Below are 26,739 nucleotides of genomic sequence, written 5' to 3'. Positions count from 1 at the left end.
GAAGTCGCGGATAAAAGCTAGTTTAAAATATATTAATTGTTGTATTCGTTTGTTATCTTTATTAAATCTTGTTATGTTATTACTAGCAGACCCCGCCACGCTTTGTTGTGGGTCAAAATGTATCTATTATAAATGTATAACACTTCCCCCGTAGAGGAAAATATTTCGAAAAATCTTTTCTTAGTGTACATTCTGTTGACGTACCCTATTAAAACGCAATCAAAAACGCAAAAACCTGCATCTAAAATAGTATAATAGTAGCCAAGTTTTATATTTGTGGCGTAGTAAACACTAGTATTGTGTTTTATTCCAAAGACACATGGCAAATTTTTCATCAAATTTCTTTATTAGTTGAGTCGATACAGTACATTGTTTTGTACTCGTTTCGGGCTTTGCCCCACTTCAGTCAACTTGTAAGAGTGGCTAAGCTCGAAACGAGTACGAAACAATGTACCGTATCGACTCAACTAATAAAGGAATTCAATGGAATATTTACCATGTGTCTTTGGAATAAAACACAATACTAGTGTTTACTACGCCACAAATATAAAACAGGACACGGTTTCAAAAAACAAGTGTACAAAATAAACGTTGTATCCCCTGATTGATGTATACATGATTAACTTTCCATAAAAAATGAAAAAAGAAGTTTTGTGTTCAAAAAAATGTGCACGAGTTTCACTGTATTTCGAACATGGCTCAAGGCCCGCTATTTTTTGAGTTATTACAAAGCGAAATTTTTTCTTTCACTTAACTTGGGCATTCAACTTCCTATATGTACCGGTCAAAGTTGAATTTGAAACTTCGGCCTTCGTCACAACCCGTCACCTTTATTAATTTTACCAGCAGACCACGCCCACGCGTTGTTGTGGCTCAAAATGTATCTATTATAAATGTATAACACTTCCCTCGTGGGGAAAAGAATTTGGTTAGAGTAAAGGAAAAGGTATCCAGCTAAAAAAAGGTCTTAAACTTAATATTAACGAATAGACATAGACATATCTAGATGTAATTTGACACGCTGAATCGATTGGTGTTAAAAAAATTTACTTACGATCAACCGTTTAAAAGTTACGAACGATTTTTTATTTCCGGCTATTTGCTTCGTTTAAGAACAACTTTATTAAGAAATACGCAGGCACTCATCGATATTAACAAAACGAGTTACTTNTAACAGATGTTACTTCCTTTCACAGAAGTTAGTACATTCTCTGTTTTTCCCTTATCTGCGAAAATTCTCGCTTTGATGGGAAATGTTTACCCCTCACATATCCCCCTTTCCATCCGTTCTCACGGAGGAATCTTTGCATGATGATTGGTCGCCGATCGTGACATATAGAGGAAATTTGTCAGAATTCAAGGAGTTCATCGACAGAGCTGGAGGTGTCCGAACTCCACATGTTTTCCTCCTGATGATCAACGCCCTTAGACGAGTCACATAAAAGAATTCCCGAATTAACACTTAGAAGTTTAACTTTGACTTTGTGCACATATCGATCTCCGATGGGAAGAAGTAAATGAACTTTATCTCCAAAGTGTACTTTGCCTACAGAGAAGAAGACGAACGACAACGAAAACAGGTTGTATGTTTCTAACGATTTTGTGAGCTCTCTCTCTCGATCGCGCATAGGGTATAATATAAGTCCATATATCGTGTATCTGAATTGTCGTATTTATATCCCTCGTTCATTGATATTTGTATTTGTTTTACTTATATTCAATCATTAAATTTACTCTTGTTTGTTTTATATAAAATATGTCTCTTAATTCGAGTCTGAATCAGATCTATAAAGCAATCGCAGGCGTGTTTGTCCGCGGATCGATAAATTGACAAACTGGTGTGGGGAACCTGACGTAAGGAAGGTGATTTCGCCATCACCAACTTCCACCTTAAATATTCGGCTTAACAAAAGACCCTCCGCCACTTGTTTCCCTACGTTTGGGAAAGGCCGTTCTTTGGACGACCGAGAACTGGTCTCACCGACTAGCTGCCTAGTAAGTGATACAGGAGTAACAACCTACCCTGTACCCCAGGCTGGATCTCACACAGCCAAAGCGCCAAATGATATTTTTTACGTCAAACAAAAAAGCCACATTTGGCGTAACGTAGCCAAATCTTGCGACGTTGGAAAAAATACTAAATAAAGCTGTAGTTGTGAATCAAAAAATTATAAACCCAAGTGCAGGGAAAGGAGAAAAAGGACAAAAGATAGAAAAAAAAATAAGAAAGGTTAGAAAATTAACGGTCCATATTTGCTTAACAGAAGATCTATTTAACCTTTCTCACTTCTACATCTTTTGTCTTTTCTCATTTTCCCTCCTTTTCTCAAATTTGGGTCTATAATCCTTTGAGTCACAACTCCAGATTTATTTAGTAATCCTTCCGCATTCACACATTTCCAAGTACTGGTATTTGAAAATATTTCCTTTCCACACAAGAATAAAATATGAATAAAGGTTTAATTCTTTTTTTGAGTTTGTGCCATTGAAATAGATAAATAATAAAAAAATTAAAACATTTTGTCGGTTTTGTTTACACGTTTATTGGGCCGCATGCGGCCCGCGGGCCTCGGGTTGGACACTCCTGCTTTAAATCATGCATTTTTATTTAGTTAGCTGAAGAGGGGCTGATGCCCGAAACGTTGATGTATGGAAAAAACGTTCTAACTAAATAAAAGATTCAACTAGCCCAGTGTTGAGAAAAACGTCACTTCATTGTGCCTGTACACAACAATGAAATTGTAAAATTTTCAAAAATGCGGAGTACGTAATCGTAGATCGTACTCCGCATTCACGTGGCAAAGAAAGCGTTTGTTCAAATAAAGCACGTAATTTCGACAAACTTGTTTTTTGTTTTTTAACGTTTTTACACATCGTAACGTCAATTTGTCTTTTAACAAATAAAAATTGTAATAACCGTTCGAAAAGCGTGCATACTTGGATATTTTCCGAAATATAAAGATCTAATTTCTCCTTAACTATCAAAGTAAAATTAACATCATATTTGATAGTTCAGTAACTGATATAGGATAATTTAAAAAAAATGGAATCAGTGACGTTTCTGAGTAGGCAGTGCAAAAAAATCAGAGGCATTTCTCTAAATAGAGAACGTTCTCTAATACTATTGTACAGCGCGAGTAGCAGCCAACCATCCATATTGGATATAACGAAATCGAAGCGAAAGACGATAGACTGGTCGAAAGACAACTGTCTGCTCGTCTCTGATAAGCGAGAGAAGAGAAGAGAGATAAAGTTGTCCAGAATGGCGTTTAGAGAGACGCGATGATTTCTTGAGACATACACAAATGATTAGCCAATCAGCGACCAGCTTGTGAGAGACAACAGACGAGAGACGAAGAACAGAAAACGGCCCAAGTTTTATCGTGAAAAATTTATTATAGTTAGCTTTAGTTCTAACTATTGTCGCTAGACAGGGATAGTGTTAAAAGTCGTCCTGTGTGTCAGAATTTCAAACAAATAAATCCGTAATTGCTGTGAAACGCAAGTGGTAAAAAAACTGTTTCAATTCCTAACCCTGTCCATTGTTGGTTTCGTTAAGGGATGTTCAGTAGCTCACTTTTCTTGCAGTAACATATATGTATATATATTATTTAAAAAAATTCGTTTCATGCTTTTTCTACGTGATGTATACTTATAGCAATAAGTTTCTCTACGTGATGTACACTTATAACAATAAGTGGACAAAATAAATATTTTATTTAATGTTTACCTATAAACAAATTGATATTTATAATACTTGATTAAATATTTTACAACAGAGAGTAATACCTGCAATTATATCGAGAGTGCAATATTTCATCCATTTCAGAATATCGAATAATTCATTTTTTTGCAATTGTTTGAGTTTTTCGACTAAAACGTTTGAATGCTCCATAAATATATCTTGATCATCTTTCAGATTCCGAACCTGTACAAGTGGAGCTAAATATTTTCTTCTTCTTCTCCAATTATCGTCAGAACTTTATTTAATTAAATTCAAAAAACTGTAAACAACGATAAGTGATATGTAAACTAAATATCAAATAAAGCATTACCTGAAAAAAAAACTGTTGTATCCTAGAAGTGGCTTGAAGAAATCATAAGTAGAATCCTTATTGATTAACCTGTTGCTTTTTAACACTTCCTACAAAACGTTATACTGAATATTTACATTTGCAATGAATATATTACATAACTAGGCATGTTTGATTACCTTTGCAGATTCTGGATGTAAGAAAATAATTAATTTATGTCCAAGTATATTTATACAAACAACTTTCTCGTTTGGAAATAGCATAGATAGACCCGCAGATACATTTAAAGTTACTGAAAATTTACGAAAAAATATTTCATGTATTCATAAACAGTCAAATTACCCAATAAAATATTATTGACATACGTATCCCGATGTATGAATTGTGGTATTGCTTGTCACGTTGAGAAAATACAATGTTCCACAAAATTGGAAAAAAGGACATAGTCGGAAGATTCATTTTTAACTCCTGCCCGTTGTCTTTATTGTCTGAAAAATTAATGTCTGTTATAAATATAAAAATTGATAATAAGCAATCATTATTGCAACATCGTCAGTAGAGAATTGTTTACTGGCCGCACTCTTTGGTACAGCCCAAGAAACAAAAAAAAAAAAGAGTAAATGTTCTAGGAAGAGTTCAGGTTGAAGGTGAAATGAAGCGAGATAGGACAGAATGAAAGTTAATTATTTAAGATATTCGATGCGACCCGATGGTCACCGCGACGCTTTTTTACAACCAAAGAAAGAAAATATTTACAAAGAAAACGTATGTACAAAATTTGAATACAGTATTTACACTGAAGAGTTATCAATACATGCCGAGTTTTGAGCTTTCAGTTATTGTAGTAATACTGAAATTACTTTATTAACGTGCATCCACATGTTCGGTATTCGGCATAGTATTTGGCCAAGTGTTTATCACTTGTCCAGCATACACGTACACACATACGAGGATCTGCCGATCATTTGCTTATCGTGAGAATGAAAAATGTTCGTACGAGGTCTATAAAATCGCAATTCTAAAGCAATAAATTGTGCTGCTGCTTTTGCACTTATGAGCATTTCATATCTGCTAATGGAAAGAAACGAGCCTAAACGAAGAAACTTGTGACTGGTAACACTTAAAGCTGAAAATCATTACAAAATGAATTTCTAAATACAGTATCGCGACACTAACTGCAAAAAACACTATAAAACACTAAAACCATTAACCAAATGAAAATAACTAACTAGATTGAAAAATAAAATACAGATTGTAATTTAAATAAGTCTAAAATCCTGTTTTATTTTATTAAGTCAACAAAAAAATTAATATAACAAAAATAAGTTTTCGTATTTGCAAGTGTGAAAACACCTGTTAAATCTCTACAGAATAAACAATAAAACTTGGGTTTAATCCTAAGAAAACACTATAATAAAAGTATTAATAATACTTTAAAAAATAAGAATATAAAAAATACGTTTACATAGATAAGTCTCAGATGCATTGAAGTTACTAAAAGAAAATTGTAAATTAAGTATTATAATTTCAAACTCCAGTAACCAGTTTCTTAACTTTCCCAGAAACATTAATAACTGCGTTTGGCGCCATCTGTTTTGATCTTTTGTTTTTTTAAAAAATCGTTTTATTTCTTTAATTATTATTAAACGGCAAAAAGATTTCTATGAAAGTAGAGCTAAATTTTCTGAAATAAAAATTTAAATTGCCGAAAAGGAATAAATCCTTCATTAAATTCGACCGTTAAGTTTATTATGTCAGATAGAACACACGACATTTTATCTCTTCATACACCAGACGTGCAACCACCAAAATTTAACAGCATAAATTCACCAAACCCAGACACCTTCGTGGAAAATTTCAAAAACTCTCGATAAAAACACTAGAGTTATTTTAAGCTTCAAATCTAATAAACAAAATGCTACACAAACACGCACACACACCGTACGTACGAAAAACAAACCGAAATGTTTTTGCATTTCTCGTTGTTTCAATATGGTCTGAGTCGAACAATGTTTATAAGAAAAATTCGTTTTATTCTATTTAATATTGTCGATTGTTGTTCAATTAAAATTTGTTTAATCGAATTCTGTATAAAATCATCTTTTTGTAAGATAATGTTTCGTCTTAAAGTAATGATATCTTTAAAAATAATAATGAAAACTTTCAAACATTTACTTACTTCCAGACACAGATGAAGCGTTTCCACACGATAATAAAGTGGAATCATTTTCCAGTTGTTTCCTGTTTCTTCATTCCTTCACTATTGTATAAATCAACACAAGACAAATAACAACTAAACTTAAAAGGATTTGAAAAGTTGGTAGAAACATGATTAAGATACGTTTTGTTCAGCACTTTCCAAAGTGGTACGTAATAATTCTCTATCTACGTGTATATTACTATTAAAACATATACATCGACAAATGCCAATAAAAAACAGAATTTTAACATACGTAACCTGTAATCTACCAATCACAAAAGTTAAATATCACACTACAGCAACAGAGAGTGCTGCTATTATTTTTATCGCTTTTGAAGATTTATTCAAGGATTTTAAGTATTTAGATTAGTTTTATTTAGTTAACTCTTTCAGTATTCAAAAGTGGCATTGAAGCGTTAGTTAAGTCCTTCAAAGATTTTATTCTTTCTGGTGAAATGTTTCTTTTTCTTAGTGGACGGCCATGGCTTGCGAGTGTCAAAGTGCCAGCTTGGTGTTTGAGCTGTTCCTTTAATAGGCGATTTTCTACGGCCATTTGGACGAAGGAAACTTTCAGATGATTAAAAAGGGCAGATGCGTTCCCTATGTCGTACCATATTATTGATAAGATTTTTATTTATTTGTGTCAAATTTGTAAAGAAACAGGCATAGTAGCTTGAAAATGTTCTTGCAAGAATAAATAAGTTTTGAAAAAGNTGTTTTTAAAGGTTACAATAGAATTGGAATATTGAACATATAGGTAACAAACAAATTTAAAGTCCAATAAAAACATATAAATTAAGTAGGATTTAGAAACATGTAATTCTGTTAAAGATGGCTGAAAATATTATCTGGTTAAGGCAGAGCATTGCTTGAGCCTTTTCTATGTGACTTACAGAATTGTGTTCATTCTTGAAATTTGAAATATTAATTTTTATGAAAGTTTGCTATTTTCAATTAATTATGATGAGGAATCCAAAAATGCAATCAAAAGAAGGGTGATCCATGACCTCAATTTTGAGATACAGTAGAGATCAAAGAGAAAACGTCTATGTTGCCTCATGCAATTGAGCATACCTAACAGAATTTACGGATGGAATAAATAAGAAAACAGCATTACATGCATTTGATGCAAAATGGGCATTAAAAATAAACAAAACATAAGAACAAAGCAGTTGACACTAAGCAAATGCCACACGTTTATGCCGACAAGTGTAAGGATTGTCTCTTTGTGACTGATAAGTGTATTGCCTTCTCATGTGGCCAACAACCGTTTTTTTGTTGCATGCATGTATTCGAGTGTGTGCCATTACATATACTTTCAAAGAAGTGTCAGTGCTTGGATTAGATGAAACAAAAGATAAAATATAGTATTAATACTGATTTTAAAAATTTCAATTATAAAAACACAGCACTTTGTCTCAATTTTATCATGCTATGACAAAGTCATACAGTGACCTAATATATTTAAATATTGTTCAAATATATACACTGGACGACAAAAAAAATAACGCACCATGAAGGACTTGTTGGATTTGAATAAAAATTGGTATATGACATCGTCATTGCTAGACAGATATATGATTGCAACCATAAAACAAAAACATACTTTATTGTGCAGTAATATGCAATACAGTGCAGGAACTAATATCCTGTTGGGCCGCCTCTAGCGCGGATACAAGCTGTGATACGCCTCGGCATGGAGGCATAAAGGTCGCGAATAATGTTCTGAGGCATATCTGTCCATGCATGATGCAATTGGGACTCAAGATGAGTCAGATCCTGTGGCTGTCGCAGCTGGCGACCCAAGTGGTCCCACACATGTTCGATTAACGATAAATCTGGAGATCATGCAGGCCAAGGAAGTGTGGAAACGTTATGTAGGCATGCTTGGGAGACCGCTGCAGTATGTGGCCGGGCATTATCCTGCTGGAATATGCCTGTCGGAAGCCCTGCCATGAGGGCAACACATGTGGCTGGAGGATGTATTGCACATATCGTTTGGCTGTGAGGGTAGTACGCATGACAACTAGAGGTGTCCTACTGTCGTATGTTATGGCTCTTCACACCATAACACTGGGGGTTGGGCCCGTGTGCTGCTCCACGGTATAGGCCGGATTGACACCTTGACCAGCGGGCTGCCATACTCTCACACGGCCATCGTGAGCCCCCAAACAAAAGCAGGATTCGTCGCTGAACACAATATGCTGCCAGTCGGTAGCGGTCCACGATTGTCATGCACGACACCACTGCAGACGGAGGCGTCGGTGGGTGGCTGTTAACGGTAGAACACATACTGGGCGTCGGGAGATCAATTCGCCTTCTACTAAGCACCTGGAAATGGTGCGGCTGGATACACTGTTCCGTAATGCAGGTGCCATTACTGCATGAATGGTAGACGATGAAGCTGTAGGCGCTGTCCGTGCTTGACGTACAATGAGACAATCCTCCCTTCTGGTGGTCTGTCGATAGCGTCCGGAACTTGTTTGCCGTTCGTGTGTACCCCTACTTACCCACTGCTCATAACACATCCTAACAGTTCTATCAGAACGGTTCAGATGGCGGCCAATCCGGCAGTATGACCATCTTCCTCTCAATCCAACAATGCGACCTCTCTTAAACTCACTTAACTGAGTGTAAGGCTGTCGAATGCGTCGTAGAGGCATGTCTGTCACTCAATGAAGTCAAAACCATGAATAAAAGTGCAGAACATATGCACAAGTCGTCACAGCGTGCACCTTTATACCAGGCAGCGGAAACATTTTTTCCCCTCTGGTGGCGATATAACATAAGAACCTACTCTCAAAAGCTAATCATTTACATATCTAGCTAAGATGATGCAACATATCAATTTTTATTCAGATCTAACAAGTCCTTCATGGTGCGTTATTTTTTTTGTCGTCCAGTGTAAATAGATTCACTGAAGCTACAAAATTGTCATATTCTACTGTTACAAACACCGGTGACTTCCAAAAAGTAATTTTCAGTTACGGAGAAGACTTTTTATTTTAGGCTGCGCTTCCGCAATAAAGTTCAAACTGGATAAAAATGTCCTTTGAAGAAAACACTTCTGCCAAGATTTGATTTTAATGAACTTTATTGTTAAATTTGTTTTGTTCTGTATTTCCGTGTATTAAATGATTACTATCAAAGTTTTGAAATTTGAAAAAACATTTATTGATTAACTAAGTCTAGATTACACAAATCTATATAATTGCTAAGGTTAAATGCGATTATAAGCTATACTATTTACACAAACTGGGAAACTAATCCCTAGTTCCAGAGATAAATTTTCAAGTTCTAATAGCCCCTAAATACCTCTCGGACGTAACGAAGAATCGATATGGCAAACGTCGTCTGTATGGAAGAGGTAGGCGTCCTCGGTATCTTCCAACCAGTGTCTTCTTTTTTTTTTGCTGGATCAGGTTCGCTATATGAAGATCCGTGAGTCAAGGTGGCACTATTAGCAATTATAACTTCCTATGACGATACGTGCCGAGCTTCCAGTAGCTCGCAGTTTTATACTATTGTTGTGGGAAAGTTGTCGCGTGATCGTCAAATGTTGACGTTGACGAAGCATTTTTGTCAGCAAAGTGCNAAATTTAATAAACTATCACAGCAAACAAAATAAACTGATGTGCTCTTTAAAACCACGATTGTAAGAAACAATCTCAAAAAGTATAAATATAAGAAAGTGGGCTAATTGACAGAATGCAGGCATATTGCGCTAAGACTGTGCCAATTATTCAGAATCCCACAGAATAAAGGTTTCAAGTTTAACACGAAAGACTGACAAACGACACAAAGTTATTGTTCAGGTAACGTTAAACATTCCGTGGTAACATTAGAAAAGCGAACAAAATGTACGATGACTGCTTTGATTTTAGTAGATGCTATTATGGCTACGATTTCAATAACCAAACAAGATTACAAAGAAAAAAACTCTTTTAAATATTTGGAAGAGGAATTACACCTAAGACAATTACCACGGTTTCTTACAAACATTAAATTAATAGAAAGATTGGCTGGTGTAATATTAAGTGAAATTGACAATATTAATTAAACTAGTCATACCAAAGATAAACGAAAAGTACCGGCATTTGAAAGCTGTAATTTGAATTGTCAGAATCCAACGTTTATTCCTCTATTAATGTACAGTAGAACCTCGATTATCCGCCCTTCTATTATCCGGATTTTCGATTATCCGGATNTTATTCCTCTATTAATGTATTATATAAAATAATTAAGTATTAAAATACTCATGTGTTAAACGGAGTAAATGTGCATGACACAACCGACAAAAATGCGTTTTGTCATTGTAAGGATCTGATGCTAATAGATTAAAAAGAATAGCAAAACGTCACTTCACGTAATAGACGATCGACCAATAAAATGTTAATATTTAAACATTGGGCTTATAATTTTATAAATTCTCGATATTTGAAATAAAACCTTTAAAGGGACCACAAAAGAGGTGGTCGGTTGTACAAAGAACTGTTGAGGATACGCAGACATTTTCTACATTTTCCGCTAGCTTTATGTTGCGAAAATCCTTCTCGTTGTAAATCTAATCGAAATTGCAGAATTTGAAATTGCCAAAACGATCCAATCAATTTATTTAAAGTTTAAGACTTCTGTACCGCGGACAATAAATATTTTAAATTTCGTCCAAATCTGAATGTCGGTCTTGGAAATATTAATCATCAAATTTGGCATTTTAATATTAAAACGTGTGGCTGAGCTCTAATATAGAGCGCTGTAGCGCAGTCAGATCACTTCTTTCGTGTTAAATTAATTATATTTTAAAAATTAAAAAAAACAAAAGTATTCAATTATTGACTTACCTCCAGATACGCACAAATTCTCTCCATATTTGTTCGAAGTCAAATCGTTTTCTTGTTGATTCCTTCCGTTTCTCTTTTTCTTTCGTGTTAAATATGTCACAAAAAGAAAAATAATAACTAAACTTAACAGAATTTGGAACAAACTCAACAGACACATGGTAAATATTTTTCTTGATATGCAGTTTTCGATGCGGTACTGTATGTTATAATGAAATATCTATGCGTAAGACAACAAGCGCCGAATAATGCCAATCACAATCAGTTTTTTCCACGTAATTAACAGTCTGCCTATTATAGAAGACTAACTTCACACTACAACGAAACTTAACTTCTCTCATTTCTTCCCTCGAGGTTGGATAATCCAATTAATGTTTCATATTAGTTACAGCACATTTTCATTTGAAACGGAGTCGTAATTTGACTACATTTTGATAGTAGTTATATAATAAGTAAATAATACTTTAATTTATTTTATGGTTAAGTTATTAAAGGTAAAGATGTTACCTATACCTAAGACAACAACTACGTCATAACCGAACCGGTTCTGTTATTAAGCAGTGGTATTTTACTTCCATTTTTTTTCTTTTTTACTTTTAAAATAATTTTTTCATTTAAAATTTTTTCTCGCTTTACAAATTTTCTGTTTAAAATGTTAGTTTAGAAAAATGGAAATGAAAATTTTACCGAATACAAAAATTTTTCTACAATTTAATTGTACAGTGTAGAACATTTACCTTCGTCAAGACGAAGATTTCACGTAAAATCAAATTTAACATGAAAACTTTTATACCGCAATTTTATATTCATGTTTACCTATACTGAGTTGTCCATTTATTATGGTCCCGAGAAATATTTAGTAAAATACATGTGCAACGAGAAAATTTATAAGAATAAAAGTTATTTATTGTCGAGTTGCCCTTTTAAATGTTATGAAAATTAAACAATTTCATTTTCTTTGCAGTCAATGGTAGCAAAGGTAGGAGCGAAATGGACTGAATTAAATTCCTGTAGTTTTTATATTGATTATAATTGTTTTCGTTACACTTAAACAAATATAAGAATGCTTACGATCAAGTACGTGACATCGTCTGTAAATGATGTAATAATAACGTCATAAAACATAAAACACATCAAATTTTAAGATTTATATCAGTCCCTGTAGTAAGGTGAAATGCAACTATAAATGAAAATACCGCCTTATGTGTGAAACAATTGAACTCACGCATACCAGGATTGGAGATTTATATGCCTCATCAACAGCACGCCCATGTAAAGGTTTCGTTGTATCTTGTATCAAATATAAAATTATTTGCAACTTTTCTATAATAGTCCTTTTCGAAAAATATTTTTTTTTTTATATTGAATTAACTTCAACCCATCCCTCGAGAATGCATTGCCTTATTCAATTAATAGAATTCATCACTCGTGCTCTGTTCGCGGTAAACAACCTTCGGGGACAATATTTTTTAATAAAATTTCCTAAAAACGCACAATAAAATTTCACAATAGATTTGCATATTTAGAAAAATTTTCAATTCATTTCGCTAGTGTTTTTCCAGGTACATCATACTTTTTGCTGATAACAACAGAGACATACAGTTCATCTTTTAATCAGTAACACTTTTGTAGAAAATAGCAAAGGTTATTTCAATATTTAAAAAAGGGAAATTAAACTGATACAAAAAAAAAATACAGAGGAATTACTATTCTAAATACCATAGGCCTGTATATTTAGTAAAATAATAAAGAATAAGTTAGTAATGGAAGAACAGTCAGGTTTTAGAAAAGGAAGGTCGTGTATTGGTAACATTCACAATAAACAAATAAGCGTCCACCAAATTTATGTCTCTTTAGACATAAATTTGAAAACCATTTGGCTTTTGTAAATAAGTATTATAAATCAACCATAAATCTGTACGCAGGTTGTTTACTTTCGTTTCTTCTCTACAGATGGCGCAACTTCATAACATGTGTCATTGTTTAGTATTTATAATTCTCTTCATTGTTGTTGTCGTTATTAATTAATATTAATTTTAATACTCCTATATTATTTATTAATGTTATTAATTATTATGTTGTCCTAAGTCCAATTGTTGCTCAGATGGCGCTACTTCTTTCTATTCTATGTTGCCATATTTTATTTAACAGCTTAGTACAATTGAACCTCGCTTAACGAGCACTACGAATAACGAGAAAATCAAATGTTTTAAAAATGACTCGATTAACGAGCGAAGTTTTTCAAAACGAGTGAAAAGGTAAGGGAAAGTCCTGGATTGTGTACATCAGGGTCTATTAAACTGCATCTCGGTTGTTTTTTCAACCCAGGAAATATCCCGGAAAATTCTTCTCATCCCAGGAAATATCCTGGAAAATTCTTTTCATCCCAGGAAATTTCTTGAAAATTCACTATTTTCTTATTTCCTGCCTATGGAGGAGATAACGCGGGCAAAGCTTATTTTATATTCTATTGGATGTTGTTTATGACATCAGAAAATTTTAAAATTTCGTGATGTATTTGAATTTTTATGGTAACTGATGCACAACAGTCTATAAACCTGTCTTCCCCTGCTATCTGTATGAAAATATTCAGCAACTTTCTATTAACAGATGTTCTGAAGGACATTACGCTAAGTACACCGAACTGTGGCGTGTGTCAGGTGATCCGTCGCAATTTTTAGTTATGTGAAAAACAATTCGTTTCTAATAAAGGAAATTAAGTTATATGCTAAAATGTTTGAGAAATGTATTTTTCATAAATTGATGTATTAAAAGTTTTTTTAATTTTTCGTGGAAGTTTTTCCTGTAAAGCACAAAAAACAATGTTAGTTTCATGAGGTTAAGTTTAGCATATAATATAAGTAATAACACAAAAATTTTAAAAAATTATCAGAAAATAACGTAATACAAGCGAGTCTTTACAGTAACACGTTCAGATGTGTGTAGAAAACCTAGTTCCCCTCAGGCTGTTGTTGGGAACAACCCGCGAAACTTTACAAGCAGCTGTTTTCAAGGTCATCTGTACTGATGTGTATCTGTACTGAAGCTTGTAAGCTTGTATCAGATGTCTCTTTGCCAGTATTGTGTTACATGACAAATAATAAGTTTCTAAATAATACATTATAAAATAAATAAAGATTTATACTTAAATTATTTATAAATTTGTTTTATAAAATGGTCTATTATAAATTATTCTGATTTTTTGTCGAAGCGTATCGTAAATCTTTTTATATGAACATATAAGGCTAGAAACTATTATAGAATAAGTATTATTGTGATATAAATAATTTTTTGTATTTGTGTAAAAATATTCATATAAAAAAGCTTTTATAATAAAAGTTCTTTGACACTCCTGCATGAAATTGTAAAATCCTAGAAGAAAACAAAATAACAGGATTGTCTAGAGTAATTTCTTCTTATCTTTATGTATCGATTGTTTTGTACATATTATTGAATATTTTGTTGCAGTTACTATTTTTTATTATATTTTTATCTAAAACCATTTGATCTAATTTTATCTATAAAACACAAATTTACAATAGTAGGTTTTTCGAATTATTCATATTATAACAAAAATATTTTAGTAAAAGAAAATATGCTATTCATATTTCTATAAATTTATATACCTATATATTACATATATTTACCTATATACCTATTTACAAGTTTCTTTCCAGAATTTATGACTTTTTATTTCCTTTGAATAATTGTACAATATCTCATTCTTAGTCTTGATCTCGGTGTGTCAAGTAGTGCTTTAGTTTTTTGCGTGCAATTTTTGTGTATTTGGATATCTGTCAGCCAGTTGTTCTGCATTATCCAGTAAGTTTATGATAATTATATTTATTCCGGAGATTATTATCTAATTTTTAGCGCGTAAGTAAAAAGTAAGACAGTTTTTAGAATAATCCTTCTCAAATCGCGTTGCTGCCCGATTGCACTTTGATCACATGGCGTTTTACAGACATCATTTTTTTTCATAAAATTGTAGTTATTGGCTTCGCTAATGGGCACAAGTATAAAAGCTCGCGACTGACAGACGGTATTCGAAGCGGGAGGTTCGGAATTTACGGCTGGTTCGAAGATTCAACTCAAAGGTATCGGATATCGTAGGTCAGGCTTTCGTGAAGAGACTCCCCCGAGAGGGGGAAGAAAGCATATTTTTGTGTTGGGATAATTGGTCACGTGATCGGTTGTTATAGGAGATAAAAGTTATAGGTGTTCCCGGGACCTAAAACAAGTGACGAAATTTGGATGCTAACTATGTACTTTTGTGCAAGTCGAGCTGCAAGCTGTGTGAGAACAATAGAATGTTGATAGTTATGGAACGAGGGTTTCAAATGTTCCCAGCTAAGATCGTTTTTTTTTTTTCAATTTGTTATATAAAACAAGTAAAATAATTACATTTTTAGAATAATAAAATTTCGGATCTCACATTTCTAACAATCCATAATGGACGTTGCTCTAGTGGCATCGCTTATGGGACTAGGAAGATGCGTTACTATGTCATGCTGCTTTGTTTTTGTTAGTAATTTTTGTTGGTGAAGTTGGATAAGCTGAGCGATCAGGGATGTAAACGGGATACAGACGAAACTTCTATATGTCTTTATTCTACGAAGACCTACAGATACACTGGATGTTAGAAAAATAGCAATAATTCAGAGGGTCATAGGCAACGAGAAAAAATAAACAGCGTCATCGTACATCGCATTCTATCTTTCAGGAGACCAGGAGATAAACTTCTGAACACGTGACAGCCATATTCCTAACAGTTTTTCCTAGTTGCGATGTTGGGAATTATTCCAGCAGGTACTAAAATCACACCCTATATAAAACATGCTCTCACCTTGTTAAAAACTTGAAGGTATCAATAATTCTTTTTCATCAAGCTGTTCTTCCTGTTCTGTATCAGTGTCATTATCTCTTGTTTCACAGATATCAGGTTTACCTTCAGATGATACGTCATCATATATAATATTTTCCATATCCATGTCTGAGAGTAAAAAGCGTGCATGATCCATATTGATGCAATTGATAACAACGCTGTTTGAACACTTTTACTGCACTAACAAAAGTACAAATTCAAACGAATTACATAGAGATTCGCTGAACTTTGTACATATCTTATTTCAGTTAGAGACATCTGTCTTCTTTCAAACAAAACAAACTGCAGCTATCTATCTAGGGCGGGGGAGAAGTTATTGCCATAATTTACACTACGTCTCAAATTACTTAGCCAAAAGAGGAGTCGATTGTTATCGTGAAGCGAAGAGTCAAAGTTTATCAACGTATATTTCTGCTTCAAATAGTGAAGATTTGACGCTTTTCGTATATTTTTTCCACACTTCATACAATAATACACTATAATAAGCGATTAGATGATTTTTTCTTAAGATTACACAATATTCGGGAGAAATAAGTTTCCTGGTTAATTTTTCAGCTAGAAGCTTTTGTTAAGAAATCTTGTCTAAGTAAAGTCAAATAACATGCAAAGTAGCAAAAATACGCTCTAAAATCTATATCTATATCTATATATCTATATATTAAAATGGACGTATGTGTCCCTATATTTCACTTTTCAGCCAAAACTAAACATCGCACGTGAATGGTGTTTGTATGTGGTAGTAGCCCCAAGTCTCCATTCGTGCACTATGGTGGTTGCGTATCGATAGCTATAAGAGTGCGAGAGATATAGGCTTGAAAGTGGTTAAAAGTGGAAGATTTTCTATTTCGATTTTGAAAATTTTCGAATTAGAATTTGTATTCGAATTGGTTCTATTATAGAACGATTGTAAACGTTCCAGAAAATTGATCAAATTAAAAATAGTTCGTTTGACTGGACGTAAAAATTCTCTAATTAGTCTGGAAACGGGGGACCTAATTCTTGCATTTTGTGAAAACGAGTAAGATTGGCTATAATGTAATTATGTTAATTATCACTATCGTTACTTTTTGCCCACAAATAAACACCCAGCAAAGCGGGTCCTTGCAGCTAGTAAAGAATATAGTTAATTTTTAACGTTTGTTTACATTTTGACTTTGAACATGTGGGTTGGTTCTTCGCGGGAAAATCCAGACCAGATGATTCTGAAAAACTCTCATTTGTTGAACTTGATTCTGTCATAATATAAATTACTAATTAGAGCGTAGTAGGCGTAGAAACAAAGATTTTAAAGCTAATTAACAGCAAGAACATCTCCCACAGACTTACTATAGGGAGGTGGAGTTTCCTGGGAATATTTATTACTAGATAATTTTAAAAACATATTTACATGCCTAAATATTGTCGAATTGCCTAATTTATTGTCAAAAACGTTAAATTAGTTCATTAGAGCTAAAAAACGATTTAAAAAGCGAATTTATTGTGATTGTTTACGTTTTACTTCAAAGGTTGAAGGCGGGACTTTTCGCAGCAATTTTTCCTTTCACAACTCTGTGATTAGTTACAGTAATGTGAACAAAGACAGAAGATACCCAATAAAATTTTAGAAGGAGTTTCCTTTTCATTGTTTTCAACCAACTACGATGATTTACTGTAAATGGTAGGGGAGTGTATTTGCTGCAGTATTTATGGCCCAGGGGTGGTAACAAAACATTTATTCGCTTAAACAAAGTCAATCGACTTACAAAAGAGAGAATCAAAGCTGCGATCTCTGGAATAGTCGAATATAACGCAAATTAATTGAATTTTTTGATTATTTCTTTTTAAATTTAAAATTTTCGAAACGTAGCAAAAATGAAACTGTTAGATATATATGTTTTAGATCAAACAAAAGAAAACAGCACCTTTGTAAACACACGTAAATGATTTTACCATCTATTTACATATTCTTTATAAAAGACAGACAAACAGAATAATGAAAATTTATAAAGCTACAAGTATTTAAAATTGCAGCCCAAAAACAAAGTTGAAATTAAAAAATATATATTGAAAGAAAAGAATTTATAGGGAAAAAGATGCACCGCAATGGTTGCGATGGACGATAGTGATTATCGCGAGCCTGTTTTTTCTGCCGAATTTTTTCTTACCTGATGGCTCGCACAGCGTTTGTGAGACGCTGACAGTTTTTGACTTTTTTTTGCGAGTAAACTCGACGCGCACTAAAAATGTTATTTATTGCATTTTTTGCAGCTCGAAAAAATTAGAAAACTTAAATATTTTGAAATGATTTGAAAAATTTCGGAAAAAATGCTGCTAAAAAAACTGTCACCGAGCGTCTCACACACGCCATGCGATTTGGGAAGGAATTTATTTTTCTTATTTCTAGAGTTTATTGACAAACTTTTCTCCTATTGTTGGAGTCAAGTTTTCCACCTTATCTTAGTAATTAAGTTCATAATTCTATTTATTCTGGTGAATATTCTGTAATTTTTAGCGTATAACAGAAAAATAAGACGGTTTTTAGAATATTTTCCTTATTTGTAGAATGTCTGATAGTGACGATACTTACATGGCGATCTCTAAGAGCGGATCAGAGTCTTACATCCCAAGCATAGACTATTCTAGCAGTTCTGACGAATCAGGAAGAGATGCTGCTAGATCGTTCTGTGATGCTGACACCAGTACTTATCCAACGCCTCCTCCACGGTTTTTATTCACTGGCATTCCTGGGTGTCAATTTTCTAGAATTCAAATAACTGAACCGTTGGATTACTTTAATTTTTTTTTTGATAACGAGTTGGTGAACGAAATTACTACAGAGACGAATAGATACGCCCTATCGAAACCCCAGACATCCAGGATCCAGTGGAATCCTGTTTCCATAGAATAAATGTTAATGTTTTGTAGTGATATTGCAAGGAATAATTCATAAACCGGATGAGAGGATGTATTGGACCACGAACGAAACACTTTCCACTCCAATTTTTCGAAGATAAATGTCAAGAAATCGTTTTTTGGAAATAAAACAAAATTTTCATTTTAGTAATAATCAAAATTATAATCCGCGAACTCATCCAAACCCTAAACTGAATAAAATTTGGCCAATAGTTCAAAATTTTCGCGTCTGTGTGTTCCAGAAAGGGATATAGTGGTGGATAAAAGTTTGATGCTATCCAAAGGACGTCTTTCGTGGAGAAAATACATGCATCTCAAACGGTCTCGTTTCAATGTGAAATTCTACATGTTATGGGAGTCCTCATCAGGCTATTTGTATAATTTTATAATTTATACCGGAAAGAACACAGTTTTCAACGAAAAATGTACAGATATGCCTGTAACATCAAAAATAGTATTATCATTAGCGGACTCGTTGTTAGGCAAGGGCTATTGTCTAACAGCAGATAATTTTTATTCTTCCCCACATTTAGCTGATTATCTGGTTACGGTCCAAACGGATTTCTTCGGAACTGTGCGGACGACCAGACAACAAGTCCCGGCTGAGGTTAGAAATAAAAAATTGAAAAAGGGAGAAACAGTGGCGATGCAGAGAGGTAAAGTGATGATTATGAAGTGGCAAAACAAAAGAGCCGTCACTTTACTCTCTACGGTCCACAACCCAACAATGGTAAGCAAAGAAATTCATGCCGGTAAAATAGTTGTAAAGCCACAGGTTGTTGTCGACTATAACGACACAATGGGAGGTGTTGATGTTTTAGATCAGCATCTTCGAGATTATCCAGTGGCGAGAAAAGCAGAGAAGAAATTTTACAAAAAAGTATTTTTTCATTTGTTGGATATTTGTACGTTTAATGCTGGATATTTGTACGTTTTGTATGAAAAAAATGGTGACGTAATGGATCATCTACAGTTTAGAATAAACGTTAAAGAAAGAATTATAGAGGAGTATCACACTGAAACGAGGGTTACAAAACATGGTCAGCTGAGAATTCCAGGTTCGAGAATTCCAGGTCCACTTAGACTTATGGAAAGACATTTCCCGGACCTTCTGGCGACCGACAAAAAGGAAGCTCCCACTAGATGCTGTGCCGTATGCAAAACTAAGCATGACAGTGCAGGGAAAAAAATAAGAAAGGAGACGAGATACTATCGCAAAGTTTGCGATGTGCCTTTGTGTGCTGCACCGTGTTTTCAGATATACCACACAGTGGAAAAATTTTTTAAAAATGTACTCTTATTTTTTTTTAAACTTACTCTTACTTTTTAATAAAATTTATTTAAAAATATTTCATCATTACGTTTAACTTATGTTGCNGATACCTTACTTATTTTTAACTTTAAATAATATATAAATATATATTTTTATTAATAATTATGAAATTATAATTTTTATTTACTTATTTTATAGTATTTCTTTATGCGTAAATGTATTACTTTATATCACGTTATTATTTTTATTTTTCAATGGTATAAATAATATTGTATTTTATTATTGTAATCATTTAATATATGTTTTTATATCAATAAATTTATATTCATGTTATGTTTTGTCATGTTTTTGTTTTTAAATTATTTTTAAAGCTAACCGACGAATGGCATCTTTTCTGCACGCTAGCGAAGCATGCAGGAAAGCCACCGATGCAGGCTGCGGGTAGCCCCTGTAAAGTTGGCTATCCAGAGGGAAAGCTGCCATTTAGGAACCAATTTTTGCCAAATTTGAAAAATCGAAAAAACCACTTTTTTCAATTGAAATGAAAATTTTTTTAAGTAATAATAATGACTGGGCTTTTAAAAAAGATTTTTTTATTAAAATGGTCGTTAAGGGGTTAAACAGTTACTATTATTAAGGTAATTTTTTTATTACTTTCGTCAAATACATAAAATATCATTAGCGTTTTACACATGTTCCACTACAGTTAAGCAGAATAACACCAGAACAACGAAAATCACACCATTCGTCCTTTTTGCAATCTGAATCACGTTTACAGCTCGGAGGACTATAAAATTCGAATTTTATCTATATTATAAATATCTAATGGTTACAAAAATAAATACATAAATAAATGAAACTGGACTTACGATTTGAAGTTACTCCGTTTCTTCCATTCTGTAAGCAAAAAATAAATATGACAATTTAATCTTTTCCTTTTTCTTTGTATAGATATTATTGATAATAGAGAATTCCTACCGAGAAAAGAAGGGTAGCAGATAACAGTTGTAGCAAGTAGGAAAAAGATAAAGTAAACCGATAAGGCCATCTGAAATTAAAGTAAAATTATTTAATTAAAATAAAACATCAAAAATAATACAATACATACTTATATATGATGACCCAAAATTCAGTTAACCGAAAACTAGTTTCGGAACTCTTACGAGTGAATTTTTCTGGCTCCAGTACAATTTTGTAATCTTTCATAAGCATAAAATCAAAACGTAACAATTTACTGTATGTGGTTTTTATGTATAGTGTCGACTATACCATCACTGCTATGTATCACTGCTATTAGTTTCGTGTGCGTCATATAAGTACTTTCGCTTTTACTATCTCGAAATGAATAAAATTCTTTTAGAAACTATCTTCTTGTGATAGGTGAAACTGAGTACATTGCTCAATATGCACGATGTATTCAGTTTTGGTTAGCGACAATTGCCAGAGATGTGGATTCTTACAAACGTCACACAAAGACAGAACTAGCAATTATTCGTATTATTTCATCACAACGTGAATATTTTTCGTTTTGTATAGTATGGACTCCAGTTGACATTAAATCACAGCCAATTATTATTTGTATTTTTTTCAATTTCCTTATGAATTCTTGCCATTAAACAAATTTTTAATGTTTATTTCATGTTATCAGAACAGGAAGGTGAAATTTCTTATAATTTCGATGTTTTTTTCTGCATCATTCAGATTCTCTTACTATTATCTTTAAACTATAATCTTTTTTTCAAATGTTTAAACATTTACAACTTTTATTCGTTTTATTCATTTGTTATACAACATTGGAAAAATATCTTATTATTTGAAAGAAAATGTAGAGAAATATGCTAATATGTAGGCCTACACAATATATATGTATGATTAACAAGTATAACAAGTGTACATAGTGTAACGTTTATTACACATGATGTGTAACAAACATTTTATTGGTAAGTATCAATAAAGTTTTTATTATACAACTTATTTCTTTAAAAAGAATATTAACACAAACCGATGGATACAGAAAAATAATATACATAAATGAACACAGAGTAACCAGAGAACTAAGCAAAGGCAGAAATATCTTAAAACATAAAATAAGAATATGAATTATTAAAAAATTACAATGGAGCATTGTCATAGCAAATTTGCATCAAAGGACCCTCTGCAGGTTTAAGCATAACAACAAAATATATCTTAAACAATCGGCCTACGGATCACCCCCCGAACGTCTGTCGTATATATACATTGAAATAAACATTGTGACGATCTATTTTCCAGATTGAAATTTAAAATAAATGTGCTCCTAACAGAACTCTGAGCATAACTTTCCAGATTTTGCACTCAGACTTTATATTCTTGTTAATAAAATTTTCAATCTCATCCAATAAAAAAAACATTAAAATGCTTAAATATTTAAATTCAAACATACGAAAATAAAAAAATATTTATATATCTTTTTGTTATAGAAAAATTATAATATTTAATTCAAAGTGTACAATGTTATAAATTTTATTTGTTCTGTTTGAATGTTATCACACAGCCTTACTGACAAGTCAGTATAAAAACAATATAAATAAATAAACAATACAATTAATTTTAAGCATATTCATAGTAGAAAAATATTCGAATATTTAATGTAAAAGAAAAAAATATTAGAAGAAAATAAATTTAATTTCAGTAGTTTATTCTATCAATTATTGTTAAAAAGTGTAAACTTTTGAAAGATTTTCACAACAAATATGAATTATTTAATGCTTATTAAATTCAAATAATTCACACAATACTTACCTTTGCACGTGTTTGAGTTTGTTACGTTCTTGCTTCTTATTGGAAATGCTATAAAAAGGAATGAAGTGCTTGAAGCGCTCTGTTGTATGAAAATTAAACATTTTAAAGGGTGATATAAATAGAGGTGTTGTGTGACAAAATATCTGTTTGTCAAGTTATCATATGTTCATTGATAAATAAAATTTCAATAAAAATTGTAAATTGAAATGCGAACACGATTATTTAAAATAAAATTTAATTCTAAGATTTATTAAACATGCAAATATTTTAGAAATAAAGTATTTTGTTGCCTTTATCCGTTATTTAATATATATATATATATACAGTATATTATATTATATTGCAGAAAATAACGGATATAGCTTGTTCTCCCGTTGCTCTAAATATTTGTGAGATTGCCTACGATATGTTAACACTTCCTATTGTTAGCCTAAATATTTGTGTAAACTTCTTGGATATCTTAACCTGTCTTGCTGTTACCTCAAATATTTGTGTGAATTGTTCAGTTCTCGTAATTAAATCACAAATATATTTTTTTTTTTATTTTAGACGTATCGCAATAATAATTAGTTTTAACAAATCAAGCAATTAATAACAACAATTATCTTATTTTTATGCATTACTCTAATACTTATAAACACTTAATAATACTTAAACACTTAAGTTATACATATTTTATTTAAAAGATATTCGGAATTACTATCATAACTATCGTTATCAATGTTAGGAACTAACATTGATAACGATAGTTATGATACTCTTGTATTCTAAGAACTTTTTCCCTACTGTTAATTTCTTTCGTCGCATATTAGAAAAATTGCATGTTTTTCTTCGGTATTTACGTTTAATACCTATAGTTACAGGTGTGTGTATGTATAATAAAGTTGTAGTATATTTAATGAGAAATCTGTTGTTTACTATCACATAATTTCTGTATATTAGTGTGAGATCCGGAATTTTAGTAACGAAAATCACGCTCTGTTATTAACTAAAAATTTTAATTTATTCGCTTTCGTTTATGTAACGGATTAGAAGAAAAAAACAATCTTAGCCGGGAATGTGTAAACCTTCCTGTCATAACTATAAACATCTATTGTTCTCTGCAGAACTTGCAGCTCATCTTGCAGAAAAGTTTATATTGAACAGAAACGTACTCGACAAAATAATTATTCAAGTAACAAACACCTTATTTTTTGCCAAGAGAGTTTTATTAAAAAAACTAACGTTTTCAAGTTTTTTAATAAAGTTTATAGTTAGCATCCAACTTTCGTCACTCGTTTTAGGTCCCTGGGACACCTATAACCTTTAACTCATGAACATCCGATCACGTGGTGGAAATTCACCACAAAAAGCTATAAAAGACAGTTCTTATCCCCTCTCGGGGGAGTCTCTTAACGAAAGCCGGACCGACGACATCGCGCCGATTCTCCGAACCCGCCGAATTCCGATCTACGATCTTCGATATCAGATCAGCGCCCAAGTCGCGAACATATATATTTTGTGCCTTAGTTGGATTAAAACCACTTTTCCTTGGACATTTATGTGCCTACATGGACTTAATCGTCTAGGAACTCTAGAAAGAGGTATGAAAAAGCGTGTAACTCTCTCTCTCGAGCTGTTAGGCGGTTTTAGAAAGCAATTTGTGTAGTCTTTTGTCTAATTCGCTTATTTTAATAAATCGTTGTTATATTTGGTAAATATGGTAGACTCCTTTACTCGATCACGCCCTTCACCTTATCGTCGACCCCCGATTCTCTCCCTCCACTCGCCTGACATTTGTGGGTCCCCATCCTCGGGATTGGGTAAAGTAAATTAGCCATCTTGACACGTGAACGGGAGACCTACAACCTTCCCGCTGGTTCACATTAGGTTCATATTCTGTATTTATTACTTTAACGCATTTGGCAGTCAATTCATTTCCATGTTTATTTCTATTGGTAGATTACAAAATTCATTGAAGAAAACAATTATTCACACGAATATGTAGACCCAAACATTATTAAAACAACATTAGCAAGTTTATTCATTGATATGAAATTTTTGTTAAAGAATCCCATATGTTTGTTATAATATTTTCAATTTTAAGTGTGGGATCATTATTATCTGCGCTACTTTCAGACATTTTTTTTCCTTTATAAATCATGTTTACAAACTTATTTTTCCACATTATGCTGCTTTGAAATTCAACGAATTCCATTTCTAAGTCATGGATATTTGTTCACATAAATTCGGTTAACTTCGTTGTTCCGAATTCCATTTTATATGGATATAAAATAAAGTGAAATATATTTTCCAAACATTTAAATTGATTAAATCTCTCCTCTAAAACTTGTTTTATTTTCTGTATTATCATTAAATATTTTTTAGTTGCATTTTCTTGAATGTCAAGCGTATTTTTAAAAATTATTGTGTTTTGAAAATGATTTTGTAATTGATGATAATATTTCATGATTTTCATTTCCAAATCCACAGTAAAGATGTCAAGTTTTGTCATAAATATTTTAATATTTTCAAACATCCTTAATTAAAAGAGTTTGTCCATTTTCTTGAACTTTTTTATTTTTTTTATTAAAATGCTGAGTGATGTCGCATAAGAACATTAAATCATTTAACCAATCTTTATTTGAAAATTTCTGAAAACTATTGTTTTTTTTATTCAAAAATAGCTTAATTCCTTCTAATGAAATGACAAACCGATTAAGAACTTGACCGCAACTTAGCCATCGAACATTACTGTATGTCAAAATCTCTGAATACTGCAAGTCAATTTCCCTTAGTAATTGTGCAGATCGTCGTTTATAAAGACCTCTGGCGTTTATAAAGTTTAAGACTTTTATTATAACTGGCATTACATTGGAAAATGTTTTTAAACCTTGCTTCGAACATAGAACTTGCTGGTGTATTATACAATGAAATTCAATCAGAAAGTGTATAATATTTTACTTAAGATACTGAATAAAATCAAAGTTTTTCCCCACTATATTGTGTGCACCGTATGTTTTTACAGAAACAATTTTTTGTAGCTCAATATCCATTTTTTTAAATGCAATATCAAATTATTTAAAAATATCGACTGGTACATTACACTTAAAATATATTAGTTTCATTAGCTTTTCCTTCATTATATTGCCTGATTTATATCGAGCAAAAACTGTTAATTGTGCATTACCATTTACATCATTACTCTTATCTAAAGCAATTGAGTACATTTATGCATAATTTAAGTCGTTATGTATTTGCGAAAAAATATTTCTTTCTAATCCTATTACTCGATTTTTAATTGAACTGCGACTTCTTGGTAACTTATTTATACGCTTTATAATCAAGTCTTTTTCTTTAAAATCTGCAAACAAAGTAGTACAGTACCACATTCTAAAAACTCATGTTTTACAAACTTTCCTTCTAAACAAGGTTTCCGGTGGCAAGCAATGCAATAATTAACTTGAAAACTAGCAGCTGTAATGTTCTTTTTTGGAATAAAATAAGATTTTCAAACACTGGATTCTTGTTTTTTCTTTTGTAAAAAATATGTTCTTTCTTCATCTGTTGAAAGGTCGAGATTAGAACGCAACTTTTCAAAACTTCTTTTTAGTTGTATGCACATGATTTCGCTGGCCACGACTACGAGGTCGTCCACGATGCCACAATCCATTTTCGATGAAATTAACCATGTTCAATTTGAAAAAAATTTTCAACGTTGCGGGTTGCTCCGGGTTGAATTTTTGTCTATGCATAACGAAAATTTCCCATTTTTGAAAATTAATCCTGGCTATCGTATCGTCCGAAATCATTTTTTTATTTTGAACAAACAATATATATATTAACCCGATTATAAC

The 26,739-nt window shown here is 32.4% G+C and overlaps 1 protein-coding gene, 1 long non-coding RNA gene and 1 pseudogene across 2 annotated transcripts; 1 reads left to right on the top strand and 2 right to left on the bottom strand.

The window, feature by feature from the left end:
* Positions 1-1,349: 1,349 nt before the first annotated feature.
* Positions 1,350-13,591, bottom strand: LOC111624283. The gene is made up of 6 exons (XM_023367094.1): positions 11,076-13,591; positions 4,400-4,522; positions 4,214-4,326; positions 4,056-4,144; positions 3,790-3,980; positions 1,350-1,546 (listed from the first exon to the last, which is right to left on the bottom strand). Exons 1-6 carry the CDS (start codon positions 11,230-11,232, stop codon positions 1,350-1,352), a joined length of 870 nt encoding a protein of 289 aa, XP_023222862.1. The 5' UTR covers positions 11,233-13,591.
* Positions 13,592-18,499: 4,908 nt separating this feature from the next.
* LOC111624282 lies at positions 18,500-20,497 on the top strand (annotated as a pseudogene).
* Positions 20,498-20,769: 272 nt separating this feature from the next.
* LOC111624262 lies at positions 20,770-22,963 on the bottom strand. The gene is made up of 4 exons (XR_002756544.1): positions 22,904-22,963; positions 21,101-21,170; positions 20,992-21,019; positions 20,770-20,909 (listed from the first exon to the last, which is right to left on the bottom strand). It is a non-coding gene; the product is annotated as an uncharacterized LOC111624262 (long non-coding RNA).
* Between the last annotated feature and the right edge of the window lie 3,776 nt (positions 22,964-26,739).

The sequence above is a fragment of the Centruroides sculpturatus genome, unplaced genomic scaffold (assembly GCF_000671375.1).
Source record: "Centruroides sculpturatus isolate CEXI.00-Female unplaced genomic scaffold, Cexi_2.0 scaffold242, whole genome shotgun sequence".
Taxonomy (NCBI): domain Eukaryota; kingdom Metazoa; phylum Arthropoda; class Arachnida; order Scorpiones; family Buthidae; genus Centruroides; species Centruroides sculpturatus.
This window is presented reverse-complemented; position numbering and strand designations above follow the sequence as displayed.

Bases quoted from the DNA above. Each gene is read 5' to 3' on its own strand.
- LOC111624283 (XM_023367094.1), bottom strand. From the start codon at position 11,232: ATGTGTCTGTTGAGTTTGTTCCAAATTCTGTTAAGTTTAGTTATTATT. The intron at 4,145-4,213 runs GTAATCAAACAT...AACGTTTTGTAG, and splicing joins TACATCCAGAATCTGCAAAG to GAAGTGTTAAAAAGCAACAG. The intron at 1,547-3,789 runs GTATTACTCTCT...TCTTCTCTGTAG, and splicing joins CACTCTCGATATAATTGCAG to GCAAAGTACACTTTGGAGAT.